Consider the following 15,850-nt stretch of genomic DNA (forward strand, 5'->3'; position numbering starts at 1 on the left):
TTACACTTATAAAAAATGTGGGGTCTTTTTAAAAGCCAGAGTGAGGAGGATCCCTCTATTTGAAAGGTGTATATCTATATGCCCAGTAGATACTTCCTACTTCTTTTCAATCTCAGTTGGGTGGTCCTATCCCATCTCTGTTTCAATGTTGTGGAGAATTCTACTCTTTGCAGTGTGTTGTTGGGGGTTGTGGTTGGAGAGGAATAAGAAACTCTTCCAAGGGAACAGGAGCGAATCCTCATATCATGAGCTCTTATTTAAGTATTCTAGGGTTTTTATTTTGTTGGTGTAATATTTTTTTTTTTTTTGTAGAATTCAAAGGTGTTTTCTTTGAAGTGTTTGTTTGGTTTTAAGTGGGAGTCTTGTGTTTGAGTTATTTTGTATCTATTGAATGGTTGGTTACCTCGACTGCCATTATATATTCTCTCTCTTTTGTTTAATAAAATTTATACGTAAATATATATATTACTATTGTATACTTCTATAAAATTCAAGTTTCAAAGTGCCCTAGAAAAAAAAAAATTGTTATATGTATATACCAATTTAATATTGGTTTTTTTAAAGGTTTTTAGCCTTGAATACTATTTCCATCACACCTTGACTAAAACATTTTCATTATAATCAACTCAATGATGATGCTGAATCGACTTCAACATTGACTTCATTTCACACTTTTTTGATGTGGAAGTGTGTATTGAATTTTTTGTAAAATAAATAAATAAAAATGAATTAGAAAATCAAAGTTGTTTTTTTTGAAAGGAAGTAACTTAATAAATTACATTCTAACCATGGGATCATTCCTAAGAAGTTTTTAACTTCTTTTAATTCTTCTAACGTTTTCTTTTTTGGAACATCATTTTCAAATCAATGCCTTTAAGGCGTTGGTTCAAATTTTGCTTATTGGCACCTCAATTTTTTACTCCTCTTCTTTACACCTCTTTGAAATAATAGAAACTCCTCATTGTTTATTTATTGGAGTTAATCCAAGGAGATTAAATAATTTTCTTTTTTCTGATTTATTCTCAAGAGAATATTGTGAGATTCTTGACTTTAAAATCATCTAATCAATTACGTTTAAATTGTTCTCATTATTTATTATTTGTGAGATATATTAAAAAAAAGAGTATCAAATATTTTCGGGTTCACCAAACAGAGATTGGAGTGCTACCCTCTCTGTATCTTAGGAAATAGACGTCTACGAACTGTTGGCATCAAAGCAGGGGCGAAATCTGTTTTAAGGACATCGCGTTCAACGTGAAGCCTTCATCTTAATTTGCTTCTTCAAACTGATGAGTTCTTTTAATTTTCTCTCCTAATATTTAATTTGGATTTAACTTAACTTCTTATTTAATTCTGTACATGATTTAATTTCTTAATAAAACTGATTTGCACCCTACAATCTTAAGATAATTTTTTTTTTAAAGTGTAAATTAGTTTCTTTGGAAAATGAATCATCAAGAGAAACAAAAAAATTTGGTGGTAGTGACTTTAAAAGATGGTAACAGAAAATGTTGTTCTATCTTACTACCTTGAATCTGACCCATCTTCTTAAAAAAGATTATCTTATTCCTAATGAGAATGTGGAGATGAAACTATAGTTGCTGCATTAGAAACCTGAAATCATTTAAACTTCTTATGTAGAAACTATATTCTGAATGGGCTAGATAATGTGTTGTACAAAGTGTATTCACAAATTCAAAACGTAAAATTGTTTTGAGAATTTTTAGACAAAAAATACAAAACTGAAGATGTCGGAACAAAGAAAATTGTTGTTGGTAGATTCTTAGAGTTTAAAATGGTAGATTCCAAAATAGTTGGAAATCAAATCCAAGATTTCCAAATTTTAATTTATGAAATTCATGTCGAAGGTATGTCAATCAGTGAATTTTTCCAAGTTGCATCTATAATTGAAAAACTTTCACCAACTTGGAAAGATTTGAAAAATTACCTCAAGTATAAATGTAAAGAGATGTTTATGGAGGATTTGATTGTGAGATTAAGAATCGAAGAAGATAATAAAAATAATGAGAAGAAATCTATGGTTTCATGCATGGAATCCAAAGCAAATGTTGTGGAAGAAGATTCATCCAAACTCAAACCTAATTTCCATAAAAATAAAAAATGGAAGAACAATGGTCCCAAAAATAAAAATTTCAAGAAAATGTTATGCAAATGCTTTGTTTGTAGGAAACCCGAACATTGAGCAAAAGATTATCGAAAGCGCAAGGAATGTGATTCTTTCAAAACTAACAAGTCTATTCAAGTGAATGTAACTGAAACGGAGAATCTCGTAGTAGTTATTTTAGAAGCAAATTTTGTGAATAAAAACAAAAATTGGTGGGTGGACATTGGGGTCACTATAGACACATTTGCTCTGATAGAAATGTATTTTCTACATACCATAAGATAGAGAATGGAGAACAACTGTATATGGGGAACTCTTTTGCTTCCTCAGTTATGAGACATGGAAAGATTGTACTGAAATTTACTTAAGGAAAAGTTCTCACATTGAATGATGTTCTACATGTACCAAAGATTTGAAAGAATCTAATGTTTAGGTTATTACTGAGTAAGAAATGTTTTAAGTTAGTATTTGAGTCAGACAAATTTGTCTTAACCAAGAATGGGATGTTTGTGGGAAAGGAATATTTGAGTGATGGATTGTTTAAACTAAATATATCCATGAAATAAATAATAAAGTTGTTTCTTTTGTTTATATTCATGAGTTATTTAATATTTGGCATGCTAGACTAGGACATGTAAATTTTGCATCTGCAAAAAATGATTAATTTAAGACTTTTACCTAAGTTTGAAATAGATAGAAAACATAAATGTGAAATTCGCATAGAATTACAATTTCAAAGAAAACCTTTTTATTTTATTAAAAGAACTAACGAATATCTTGAATCAATTTATAGTGATTTATGTGATTTTCAATTTACTTAAAGTAAAGACGATAACAAAATATATTATTACTTCTATTGATGATAACACTAAATTTTGTTATATTTATTTACTAAGTAGTAAAAATGAAGCATTAGATAAACTTTAAATTTATAAAAATAAAGTAGAAAATTAATTTTTTAAGAAAATTAAAATTCTTAGATCAGATAGGGGTGGAGAATATGAATCTAATTCTGCAAATGAATTTTGTGAAAATCATGGAATAATTCATCAAACTTCTGCACCCTATACTCCCCAACAAAATGGCATAACGGAAAGACAGAATAAAACTCTAGAAAACATAGTTAATGTAATATTAAATAGTTCAGGACTTCTTTAGAATTCTAGGGGTGAAGCAGTTTTGTCAACAAATTATCTTTTGAATAAAATTCTTTTAAAGAAATAAGATAAAACACCTAATGAATTTTGAAAAAGAAAATTTTCGTCTTTTAAATACTTGAAAAGTGTGAAGGTGCTTAATAAAAGTTATAATCCCATCATCTAAAAGAACTAAATTTGAACCTAAAACTATTGATTGTGTGTTTATAGGTTATGCTAATAGTAGTAGTGCTTACAGATTTCTTATTTTCAAATCTAATGTATTAGGTGTTGAGAAAAATACTATTCTTGAATCTAAAGATGCTGAATTTTTTGAAGATATTTTTCCTTAAAAGAAAGATAATTTTAGACTTTATCCTAAAAGATAATCAGAGAAGGTTCAAGTAGCAATCAAAATAACTTAAAACCTAGAAGAAGTAAAAGGGCTAGAGTAGAAACTTCATTTGGTCCTGATTTTTTAATTTACTTAATTGAGAATGAACTCTAAACATATAAAGAAGTTATATCTAATTCAGAAATTTTTTATTGGAAAGAAGCCATTAATAGTGAATTGAATCTATAATACAAAATAATTCTTGGGAATTAGTAGATTTACTTCCTAGTAGTAAAACAATAGGATGTAAATGTATCTTTAAAAATAAATTAAAATTAGGTGAGTTTATTGATAAATATAAAACTAGATCAGTAGCTAAAGAGTATAAACAAAAAGAATTATTAGATTTCTTTGACTTCTATTCACCAATAAGTAGAATAAAATCAATTAGAATATTAATAGTAATAACAATATTGTATAATTTAGAAATTCATCAAATGAATGTTAAAATCGTTTTCTTAAACGGTGAATTAAATGAAGAAATATACATGGATCAACTTGAAATATTTGTAACTAAAGGTCAAGAACGTAAAATTTGTAGACTAGTTAACTATTTGTATGGTCTAAAACAAGCTCTGAAACAATGACATGAAAAGTTTGACAATTTAATATTAATTAATGATTTTAAAATAAATGAGCATGATAAATGTATATATGTAAAAAATATAAATAATTCACATGTGATTGTTTGTTTATGTGTAGATGACATATTAATAATGGGTACTGACTTTGATATTATTAAATCTACTAAAAGAATTTTATTAAAGAATTTTGATATGAAAGATTTAGGCCTTACAGATATTATTTTATATATTAAAATATCTAGAAATATTGATGGTCTTGTTTAATCACAATCTCATTATATTAAAAAAGTACTTAAAAAATTTAATCAATTTGATTGTAAACTGGTTAGAATTCATTTTGATGCAAATTGTAATCTTAAGAAAAATATTGCAAATAGTGTATCACAATTAGTATATTCTCGTGTGATTGGTAGCTTAATGTATATTATAAATTGCACTCGCTCTGATATAGTTTATTATGTTAATAAATTAAGTAACCCAGGTTGTGGTCATTGGGAAGCTTTAATAAGAGTATTAAGATATTTAAAATATATTCTTGATTATGGTTTGTATTATTCGAGGTATCCCGTTGTAGTTGAAGGTGACAATGATGCTAACTGGATATTAGACTCAAAAGAATCTAAATCCACCAGTGGGTATGCATTTACTCTTGAGGGTGCAACTATCTCCTAGAAATCTTCCAAACAAACTTGTATTGCTTGATTCACTATGGAATCAGAGTTTATTGTACTAGATAAGACTGGTAAAGAAGTTGAATGGTTGAGGCATGTTTTGGAGGATATCCCTCTTTGGTATACATTGTGATTGTCAAGCAACAATCGCTAGAACGTTTAATAATGTATATAATGGAAAGTTTTGACATATACGTTAAAAACATAATACTGTGAAGCAACTACTTTCCAATGGAATAATTTCTATTGAATTGTGAGATCTCAAAATAACTTAGTAGATTCTTTTACTAAAAGATTATTTAGAGAGCAAGTTTATAATACATCGAGGGGAATGAGTTTAAAGCCTATAAATAAATTACTTTAATAGAAACTTAACCTAGTTGATTGGAGATCTCAAGATCTAAGTTCAATAGGACAACTAAGTTATGAGTAATTCCAAGATAACATTAAATAGAGAAAAATCTCTATACCCAAATCATATGATGTAGAAATGCTACCTACAATTATGTAAGGTTAATACTAGTTATTTTAATATGCCTATATCTTATTAAGTAGAGTATAACAGGATACTCCTAATGGGTGTCACTTATATAAATGAAGAAGTGTGGTCGCTTTTATGATAATTATTTCTTAAAGACTAAATTCTCTAAAGCACTTATGAATCTTAGAGTTGTTCAAGACTGTAATGAACACAACCGCAAGAACCCATTGTACGGAAAGCCTTTGTGTGAAGCCTATTGTCTTAATTTATGAGAACAGTTAGTCAGTTTAAGACATTATGTTCATTGAATAGTCAAGTAAATCCGATTGGTCTTCATTAGGGAATGTCTAAGTTCAAAAGACACCTATTTCGGTGCAAATGATTTTCATATTGTACTCTCTATATAAATATACTTTTTAATTTTATTTTCTGCATTCATGTGAGGGATTGTTAAATTTTTTGTAAAATAAATAAATAAAAATGAATTAGAAAATCAAAGTTTATTTTTTTTTTTGAAAGAAAATAACTTAATAAGTTGCATTCTAACCATGAGATCATTCCTTAAGAAGTTATAACTTCTTTTAACTCTTCCAACGTCTTCTTTTTTGGAACGTCATTTTCAAACTAATGCCTTTAAGGCGCTGGTTCAAATTTTGCCTATTGGCACCCCAATTTTTAACATCTCTTTGAAATAATGGGAACTCTTCATTGTTTTTTTTTATTGGAGTCAATCCAAGGAGATCAAATAATTTTCTTTTTTTTGATTTATTCTGAAGAGAATATTGTGAGATTCTTGAGTCTAAAATCATCCAATCGATTATGCTTAAATTGTTCTCATTGTTTATTATTTGTGAGATATATTAAACAAAAAATGAGTATCAAGTATTTTCGGGTTTGCCATAAATAGAGATTGGAGTGTTACCCTCTCTGTATCTTGGGAGATAGACATTTAAAAATTGTTGGCACTGGAGCAGGGGCGAAATCTGTCTTAAGGACATCGCGTTCAACATGAAGTCTTGATCTTAATTTGTTTCTATAAATTTATAAGTTCTTTTAATTTTCTCCCTAATATTTAATTTGGATTCAACTTAACTTCTCATTTAATTCTGTACTTTATTTATTTTCTTAATAAAACTGATTTGCACCCAACATGTATGAACCATAGATGCTTTTCATTGAGATACAAGTGAATGTCAAAAAAGTGTGAGAAATGAAGTCAATCCAACACGACTCTACCAAGTAGTGGGTGAAATGTTCGTTTCGTGTATGAGCTACAAAAATTAGTATTCATCGAAGTTAAAATAAAATAATCATGATGTAATCTAAGAGTATTTTTGTAATTGAAGAAATTTAACTAATGTCGATTTGCCCTTTTTCTTTTTTATAATTGTATAGAGATAAACATGGACTAAAATATATATAGTATTTAGGGAAACAATTGGAGAGAGCAAATAAATATCAATAAAAACTCCTTAGTAATGTGGAGCTAGCCTTTCAAGGTAAAAGACAAGATAATAAAATAAAGGAGGAACTTTTGTTCATTTGCCACTAAATTTTTTGAGTTAAAAGTTGAAGTTTAAGCTTTAGTAAAAATAACAAAATAAAAATCAAAGTCACTCAATTATAAAGTTTTTAAGAAAGAAAAGCAATTCAAAGTCTCTAAAGAGGAATTTGTTGGGAGCTGGATTTTGGTGCTATATTGATGGATCATATTCCAAGCTATGAAATATCCTATATGATAGAAGAGAAAATCTAGTTAAAGAGTGGGGATGGTTTTCTTCATTAATTTCTTTTTGTTCTGTGCTTTGTAATCATTAATATCTCATTATTCAAAGCAATATATTGTAAGTGACTTTGGGTGATGATAGGCAATATATTGGAAGTGACTTTGGGATATCTCATTTTTCATGGCAATCACATACATATATAGTAATCCTTTTTTTTTTTCCTATTGAGGTTGATGTGATCTCATCGGTATGTCATTATGTGTTGTCACATATCGTAGTCATGGAAAAGATACTCCTAATTTTCTCCCACTAGACATATGATTGGGCTCATGTCATTTTTACCACAAAAAATGACATTTGTAGTTAACAAAAACCAAAAAAAAAAGCTCATGAATCAATGGCATATGAGTCATGTGAATTGAAAATATTCACCCGATTGGTTAGGGGAGAATATTGCAAGAGAACATAGTTAAGCGTTTGAGTTTGTTTTTTTGGATTTACCCTTTTCTTTGTACACGTGGCCTCATGCCATTGGTTCATTTTTTTTATATAGCTTAGTATAGTTTTCCATTCACAGCAAATTTGGACTTCATTGGATAAGACTTATGATGATCTTTATGTGTATATCCACACTAATTTTTATATGAATTTAGATATAGTTGAACTTGAATGGTGAAATGGGATTCATATTGTATCCGTAGAGTTGGGGGATAAAGAGTACATATAGATGAAAATGGTAAGAAAAATACAAATATAATATACCTTCGCCGAAGATACGGAACAAGATAGAGTTGAATGATGAAATAGGATTCATATTTCTAATCCCAACCTTGTAGGATAGATAATTCTGAAGTTTGTGAACCAAATTTCTCCATCTTTGATTTGTCATTGCAGGGATTTGGATTCTATGCAGGATATAGATTGGTTAACATTTAAATCAGAAATTTGTACCAAAATAATAATAATAATTGCAAATGTTTAAACTGTAAGTTAAAATTGATTAATAAAAGTTATTCTATGATCATGATTATCATGATTTTCACATCCAATTTCTGTAACATATATGATTTTACAAAGATAAATAACATACCTGAATCCATAGCAATTTCTTTAGTTAATTGTTAATCTGAAAATATGGATTTCTGCAGGAGATGAGTTTCTCTCTCTTGACCCTTTCTCTTAAAAGAAAATCTGCATTTACACACTAATGATGGAAATTGTATAATGCCTCTTAAAATGGGTAGAGAGAGGACCCATTTCCTTTAGTAACTGCTGATGTAGTTTTTGTAACTACCACTCCACTTCCCATCAAAGTTAGAAGTTAATAGATAGAGGAAAACTACTTCGCTAACTGTTAGTAACCACTATTCTAGAGATTAGATCAGTAACTTCCTTTTATAAAAGACTAAAAGTGTCATGTGGGACAGAAAATATATCTAACATTAACATCAAACCAAACAACTAAGACCAAAATCTAATCTATTTACAAATTAAGAAGCAGTGAGAGCAACAATGAGCTTTTAATGTTTCCTTCAATTTCCTTCTACAGTCTCAACGTTGGTTGACTGTAATGTTGGCAACGTCGCAGTCCCTGCTTCTATATTCCTCAATTCAGGCCCATCCTTGTCCTGGCTAACCTCCTTAGCCGCATCATATGATGCATGGAGCGCAACAAGTAAATAATAGACAAGCAAGATTACTGTCCACACTGCAAACCTCACAAACGATGCCCCATCAATCGAACCCAACAAGAACACGTTGAAAGCAATAGTAATCGATGGCAGCCAGGGAACCAATGGCACTCCCCAAAGCTTTGGCTTCCTAGCTTCCTTAACCATCACTTTCAACCCCAAAGTTGCCAAGAACCATAAAGGCACTGTTATTACGTAACCAATCCAGCCATTTTTGCTAATTGCCCAATAAATTGCTGTTGCGACCGATGACCCAATGATCAACACCAAGAACCCAATGAGTTTATTCCTTTCCAAGTCTGATGTCTCACCCGACACATAGTACCGTCTTACTAAGAGGGCAAGGGCAACAAGTGTAAATATGAACAACGTGGAGACAGAGAGGAGGTTACTTAGGACATCTAGATCAGTGAAGAAACCTACTATGCAGTTTGCGATGGTCATGACAATGGTAGCATTCATTGGTGTCCCAGTCTTTGAATTAATGATCCCTAGCCATGGTGGGGCCATATGCGTTCGTCCAATGTGAGTGAAGTATCGAGCTTGGCCAATGATATTAGCTAGTAACACTGTCGTCATACCCTTCACCGCTCCAAAAGCAACTATGTACTTAGCCCAATCCATGTTAACAGCTTTGAATGCTATGGAGAAAGGTGCGTTAACGTCGATCGTAGAGTAAGGTTGCATGAGACATAACGTGACTGCGAGCAAACAATATATGAATATAGTGATCAACATCGATCCAACAAGCCCGATTGGAATATCGCGGGCTGGATTTTTAGTCTCTTCAGCCAATGTAGCCACTCCATCGAACCCGACGTAAGCAAAGAAGAGGACGGCTGAGGCAGTGAACACACCGCGTGGACCGTATGGAGCAAAGTTGGTGAAATTTTTAGGGTCGGCCTTGGTAAGGCCCGCGACAACAATGAAGAGGATGACTGCGGCATGGATGATGGTAGCGATGAAATTGAAGTTGGAGGAGCCCTTAGTGCTAAGGGATGCACCGATACCAACGGCAACTGAGATGAAGACCGCAATGGGATCAAGGTGGTTGTAGCCTTTGGCGAGGCTTGGTACATATATGCGGAAGTTGTCTGGCTCTCGATTGCATAAGGTGGCGAAATAGGATGTCCAAGAGCGGGCAACACCCGCTCCGGATACAACGTATTCGAATAAAATGTTTCCTGCAGCGATGAATGCCACGAAGTCGCCTAACTCCACCCTTAGATAGGCAAATGATCCTCCTGCATGACAAGATCATAAAGAAATAAAAACTATCCAAAACAATCAAAATTTATCGATGTTGGCTTGCAATTTGTTTTTTTTGCCTTACTCTGCTTCTTAAAATTTATTTTTTTCAACTGATTTAACCGAATTGCATTTTTTCAAAAAACAATTTAGATCAATCAAATAAAAAGTCACGAAGTACTTTTTAGAAGATTTACCAAACACAGCCTAAAATCATTCTATTAATAATAAGAGCTGCTATTGGCACGCCAACTGTTACTTATTACACTCCAATTAAAAATAAAGAAAATAAAGATATTTCTCAAAACATGCCCAACTTATGACAAAATTCCGGTTCCGGTATATTGTTCATTTTAATTCCAAAAACATATTTTTTAAGTCGCTTCTTTTATAATCAATGAATTTGCCGATAAATTACTAGTGAGATTGCAGATAATGATGAGTTTGCTTGTAATTTATCAACGAATTCGTTGATTATAGAAATGACACTTGCATTGTAAAATCATATTTTGGGAATTAAATGAACAATCTACTGGAAATGGAATTTTGCCATATTCAATGCACCAAAATGGTAACTCACCCAAGAAATTAAGTGAAGTGGGAGAATAAGTAAAAGTTAGGAATACAAGCTGCCTCATTTATTCTCTTTAGATTTCTATTTTTAGGGTTTAAGACTTTATATGAGCCCAATATAATCGTAAACACCTACTAAAAATTGTTTGAAGAGTGTTATAATGTTCCATAATGAGATTATAATTTGAGCTAAACTTTTGTAGTATTTGTAGTGTGTGTTTTAATCTTTAATTGGGATGCAATAAATAATTTAAAACATTGGGGTATAGTAAGTAAAAGTTGGAGTGCCAATAGCACCTCCCTAATAAATGGTTTTGACTATTTTTATTCAGTGGTCCTTTTATAAGCCAGTGTTGTGGTCTTTGTTTGGATTTTAATTCGAAATTTCGAGTCATGGTTATAAAACCAGGCAACTCACATAGGATGAGTCCAACCATTTTAAATCTATATCTATTTAAATTTCTTTAGTACTTGAGATCTCAAGGAGATTTATTTTTCTTTTACTCTTATCTCACACCATCTGTTTGTTGGAGATCCTCAAGCATTGAATAGGTCTTGTAAAATTTCACATTAATAAACAAGTTCAGACAGAGTTTATTTAAGACTAGTAGATGGTATTAGGGATCTACAAATTACCCATTACCTGAAATCCGACTCGGAACTGAACCGAAAAATGGAATTGAAATCGAAAAGTTTTGGTCTGGATTCGGAATACCAAATAAGTTTATAATATGTATATTTTTATTAGATTTAACACAAATACTAAGTTGGTGCATTGGTAAGATATGTTGGCTTCACCACATATTATATATTCAAATCCCTTAGAACCCATTTCAAAACACTTTTGCTTAAAAATATTTAAGTAGATTTTGATTTGGTTCGATTGTGGGTATTGAATGTTGATGAAAATCCGAACCGAACCCAAAATACATCGATTTCGGTTATAGCGATTCCTGAACCAAATCCGAAAATCCGGTTCGTTTGGTTCTACCGGAATGTAGATGGCTAGATGGTATGTAGAAAGACATATGTATTATAAGGAATTTTTTTTTTTTTTTTGTAATTTAAAATGTTAATTAAAGGTAAGGATTTTTTAAAGATAAAATGACAAAAGAAGAGAGCCTCTAGGAAATCTGGGATGAACTTTATCGTGATAAAAAAAAAAAAAAATTACAAAAGAATATTTTTATAATTTAAAAACAAAAAAAAAAAAAAAACATGATAATAGTATCAATAAGATTTTACTTTTATTGGTTTTTGATCAAAATAAGTTGTATTCAGTTAAAATATAACGATAAGGGCATTAAGGGTATCCAAAATTTTGGTGTCATGAGATTTTTTTACTAACTCATAGGCGAAAGATCTCCAAATTACTAGGAATTTACCCGTTTCAAAATATTTACCAAATCTTTATTTATTTATTTATTTTTCTGTTGTGGTTAGTTAAATTTTACAATAAGAAAAATTATTAATACGGAAATCGGCCTTTTTCACCAAAATACCCTTGATATCCTTTACCCTTGGGAGTTTATGGCAGGGGCAAAATTAGCATTTCATCTAATAAAAAAAGATTTTTAACCATCACAACTTATTTCTATGTAGTGGCATTAGTAAAAGTTGGTGTGCAATAGGAACTCTTTTTTATAAAATGAATTGGGTACGCAACTGACATGATAAGGGCACAGAATCATACTTCCGAATACACAGGAAAAAGGTGTGCGATTCTATGCCTTTGCCACGTCATCCGCATAGACAAACGTGTTCATTCATCATTATTCTTGTTAAATATTTTGGACTTTAGATCCGATGAATCAGCCTTATTTAAAGAGAGATTCTATTATTACACCAACTTTTTCTTAAGCACACCAATCCTTATGAAATTACAATTAATTTTAAAGGAAAAAGGTGTGTGATCTTTAATTTTAAAGAGAGAAAAAAAAGGTGTGTGATCTTTAATTTCATCTATCTAATGATTCGGTTTGCTTATATGTATATTGCATAAACGAGTCAACTCGGTATCGGTGGTGGGTGAGAAGTGAGAAATGACCTGCAACGGGGATTTCGACAGCAAACTCGGTGTAGCAGAAGACAGAGAGCAAAGCAGAGACACCAGAGAGAAAGAAAGAAAGAACAACAGCTGGACCCGCGTGTTCTCTTGCTTCAAGACCTGTGAGAACGAATATTCCAGCACCCATTACTGCACCCACTCCAAAACATATGAGATCCCACCAAGAAAGACTTTTCTTCATCTGGTGCTGACTTCGTGCTCTCATACGAGTTACCTCTTCTTCATCACCTGATCGACTCAGAACTCGGTCTTTCAGCCTCTTTTTTGTCTCACCCAAGGCCTTCAAGTAGGAACCCCAGCTCTTGAACGATTCTTCTGGGAACAAATCTTCTTTGCTGCACCAACAACTATTACTACTACTACTACTTTTTCCCCTCCTCTTCATGCTTTCTTCACTGCTGTTGTTATTCACCATCACTGCTCTTCCTCTTGCTCTTGTTTCCTCAAAAAAAAACAAAAAACAAAAAACAAAAAACAAAAAAGTAACAAAGCCTTCAAATCTTTTTATTTTTTATTTATAAGGTGCGAGGTGGGTAGTTCTCTCTTTTCTCTTGAGAATTTGCTTAGCTGTTAACAAATAAATAAGGGTGTTACGGTTAAGATTCTATCGCCAGGTGGCATACTCAAATGAGTCCAATACGTGTGGATTAATTCGGATCATGATCTGTACGCCTCGAGATATATGGATGCACTTTTTTTTATTTATGAGGAAGTGCAATTATTTATCTCGAGACGCGTATATATACTGTGTCCAAACTTGTCACGTCATTTGAATATGCCTTATGGTGAATCATATTCTCACAACTTTAAAGTTAAAGTGTTAATTCAACTATGGGTGATAATATGACTTCCCCACGTAGAATACTCTCAATCGGCTCCCTAACGTGGGGTGCGCCAAAATCATAGATTTTGCCTTTGATGGGGGTACACAACCGCACAATCTCATAAACCTATGTGATTGTATATCCCGATGAAAGAAAATCTATGGTTCTAATCCACACACGTCAAATTGATTATATGTCCCCTACCTTGGTTTTCTATGATAAATTAACGAGAAATAACTTAAATGCCCACATCTTCGATATGGTTTAACCCCAAAAAAATGTTAAAATTTTTTTCTTTTGTAAATCAGTTATCTTCGAGCTCTTCAACTTTCATGATAAATTATTTTTAACTTATGATAAGATCCATTTTCATAATTGCAATCCATGTATGCAACATGAACATGATCAATTAGTGGAGGGGAGTGGATCCTTTGTAGCACTTTTTTCCTATAGTACATTTTGACGGTTGAGAGAGCGTCACATCACTGAGATATTAATATCCCGTTGGAGTTTAATGACAAACCATTTTTAAAGTCTTTTATCAAGGAAATTTTTTTTCTTTTTTTTCGGATGATGATGATCTAAGCCATGATCCTGAGGTGGTTGAGGTGTTATATTTTGTCCAATGTGAGTGTTTCTTTATTATAGAAAAAGTTCTACAGAGAGTTATAGGAAAAAAAAAGTACTACAAGTATCTACTCCCCTAGTGGAGAGGCACTAGACAATTGATTTCATTTGTTGCAGGTTGTTGAATTATTTCTTTTTTTGCTTGTGTTCTTGTTGTAAGGCAATTAGTGTCTTAGTTGATCTCTTTCCTTCTTAGTTAGACTAAAATAATTCCAATTTGGGATGAATTTAAATTTCGATTTAAAGGGATATAATGTATTAGTAATTATCAAAGAATTCAGGAGCAGATCTTCTGTAGCTCCCTATGACACTTTTTCCCCAAATCAGAGAGTACTAGGCTGGGAAAAAATAAAATGATATACTTCTAAGGTTTATTGCTTGGATCATTTTTATTTTTGAAAAAAAAATCTATATTTTTCAAAGTCTAGACAATGGCTTTGAAATTCAATGGTCATTTAACATTTTCAACCACCAGATTTTAGTGCTTTGTTGATGCAATTATCTCTCAATCATTGAGAGTGATATAGGAATAAGGCGCTACAAAGGATCCATTCCAAAAGAATTCTTTGGTAGATTGAGGAGTTCCCAGTTGATTAGAACAGTCATCTATCTTTTCCCTCTTCTCTAATTCCCAAATTGGTAGAAATATCCTAGAGCTTATTCAACTTCTATCATTTAGTATTAGAGCCAATACTACAACTCAAGTTCAAACCTTGGGTAAAGCGACTTGGGGAAAAGGTTACCTGGAAACCTTAAAAAAAGGGTTCTAGTGGTCATAAAGTGTGCACCCCGAATTTTGTTGAAGGGAAAACCTAGGTGTTAAGTGCCTAAAAGTGTGTATTTTCCCATTATTTTATATATCACTTAATCAAATTTTCTAACCTATATTTACGATTTTTTTTTCATGAAATCATGTATAATAGTTAGTTCATTATAATTTACATTTTATTGACTAAATTGCATATATTTTTACGGATTTCGGGGATCTAATTATATACCCATTTCTTGCTGGTAAAATAAATAAAAATTGAAAAATGATAAGCAAAGTCAAAGTCAAAGTAATGTCTAAGAAATCTAATGGTCTCAGATTGATAGAATTAAGTTTTTCCTCATTCTTAATTTGTCATATCATACTATTTTATCCATAACTTTTGACTTACTTATGAAATTAAGGCAAAGTCAGTAGGGTTAGAAAATTGATTCAGATGATAACAATTTTGTATATAATAAAGAAAAGTCCATTTGAACTTTTTTTGGTAAAAAATGTGTAACAAGTCAAAGATTCAAAATCTGTCATATTTAATCATTACGCACATAACTTTTCACTCGATTATTAAAACGGGACGAGTTTAGTGGGTTGGAACTCTAATTGATAGGAAGAGATATTTTTATTTCATGAAAGATAATTCAATCATTTTGGGGCGAAAATGTGCTGCCAAGACAACCCTAGTTTTTTAATATAAAAGACTTTAACTCCCTAGTTTTAGAAGTATTTGTTTCGATCCCTTTTTCCCCTCTTCTCTGCTTATTTTTTCATCTTTTAGCTTTAGATTTTATTTTTTACTCTTACTATAATTTTGTAAGACAAAGAAGATTTTGTTTAAGGATTTCAACGAGTTCATCAATAATAAAGATAAGAGTTTTTTTTTTAATTTTTTTATTCTGTCTCCATGATTATGCTTGAAAAATCTCCTCTTTTGG

At 31.3% G+C, this 15,850-nt stretch overlaps 1 protein-coding gene across 1 annotated transcript; it reads right to left on the reverse strand.

The window, feature by feature from the left end:
* Window positions 1–8,479: 8,479 nt before the first annotated feature.
* LOC147388042 (cationic amino acid transporter 1-like) lies at window positions 8,480–13,158 on the reverse strand. Its single transcript, XM_086421905.1, has 2 exons — window positions 12,678–13,158; window positions 8,480–10,053 (listed from the first exon to the last, which is right to left on the reverse strand). The coding sequence occupies exons 1-2, from the start codon at window positions 13,111–13,113 to the stop codon at window positions 8,651–8,653; spliced, it is 1,839 nt and encodes a 612-aa protein (XP_086278031.1). The 5' UTR covers window positions 13,114–13,158; the 3' UTR covers window positions 8,480–8,650.
* Window positions 13,159–15,850: the final 2,692 nt, after the last annotated feature.

This window comes from Akebia trifoliata, chromosome 13, assembly GCF_017979445.1.
Source record: "Akebia trifoliata isolate Shusen 1 chromosome 13, ASM1797944v1, whole genome shotgun sequence".
Classification (NCBI taxonomy): Eukaryota; Viridiplantae; Streptophyta; class Magnoliopsida; order Ranunculales; family Lardizabalaceae; genus Akebia; species Akebia trifoliata.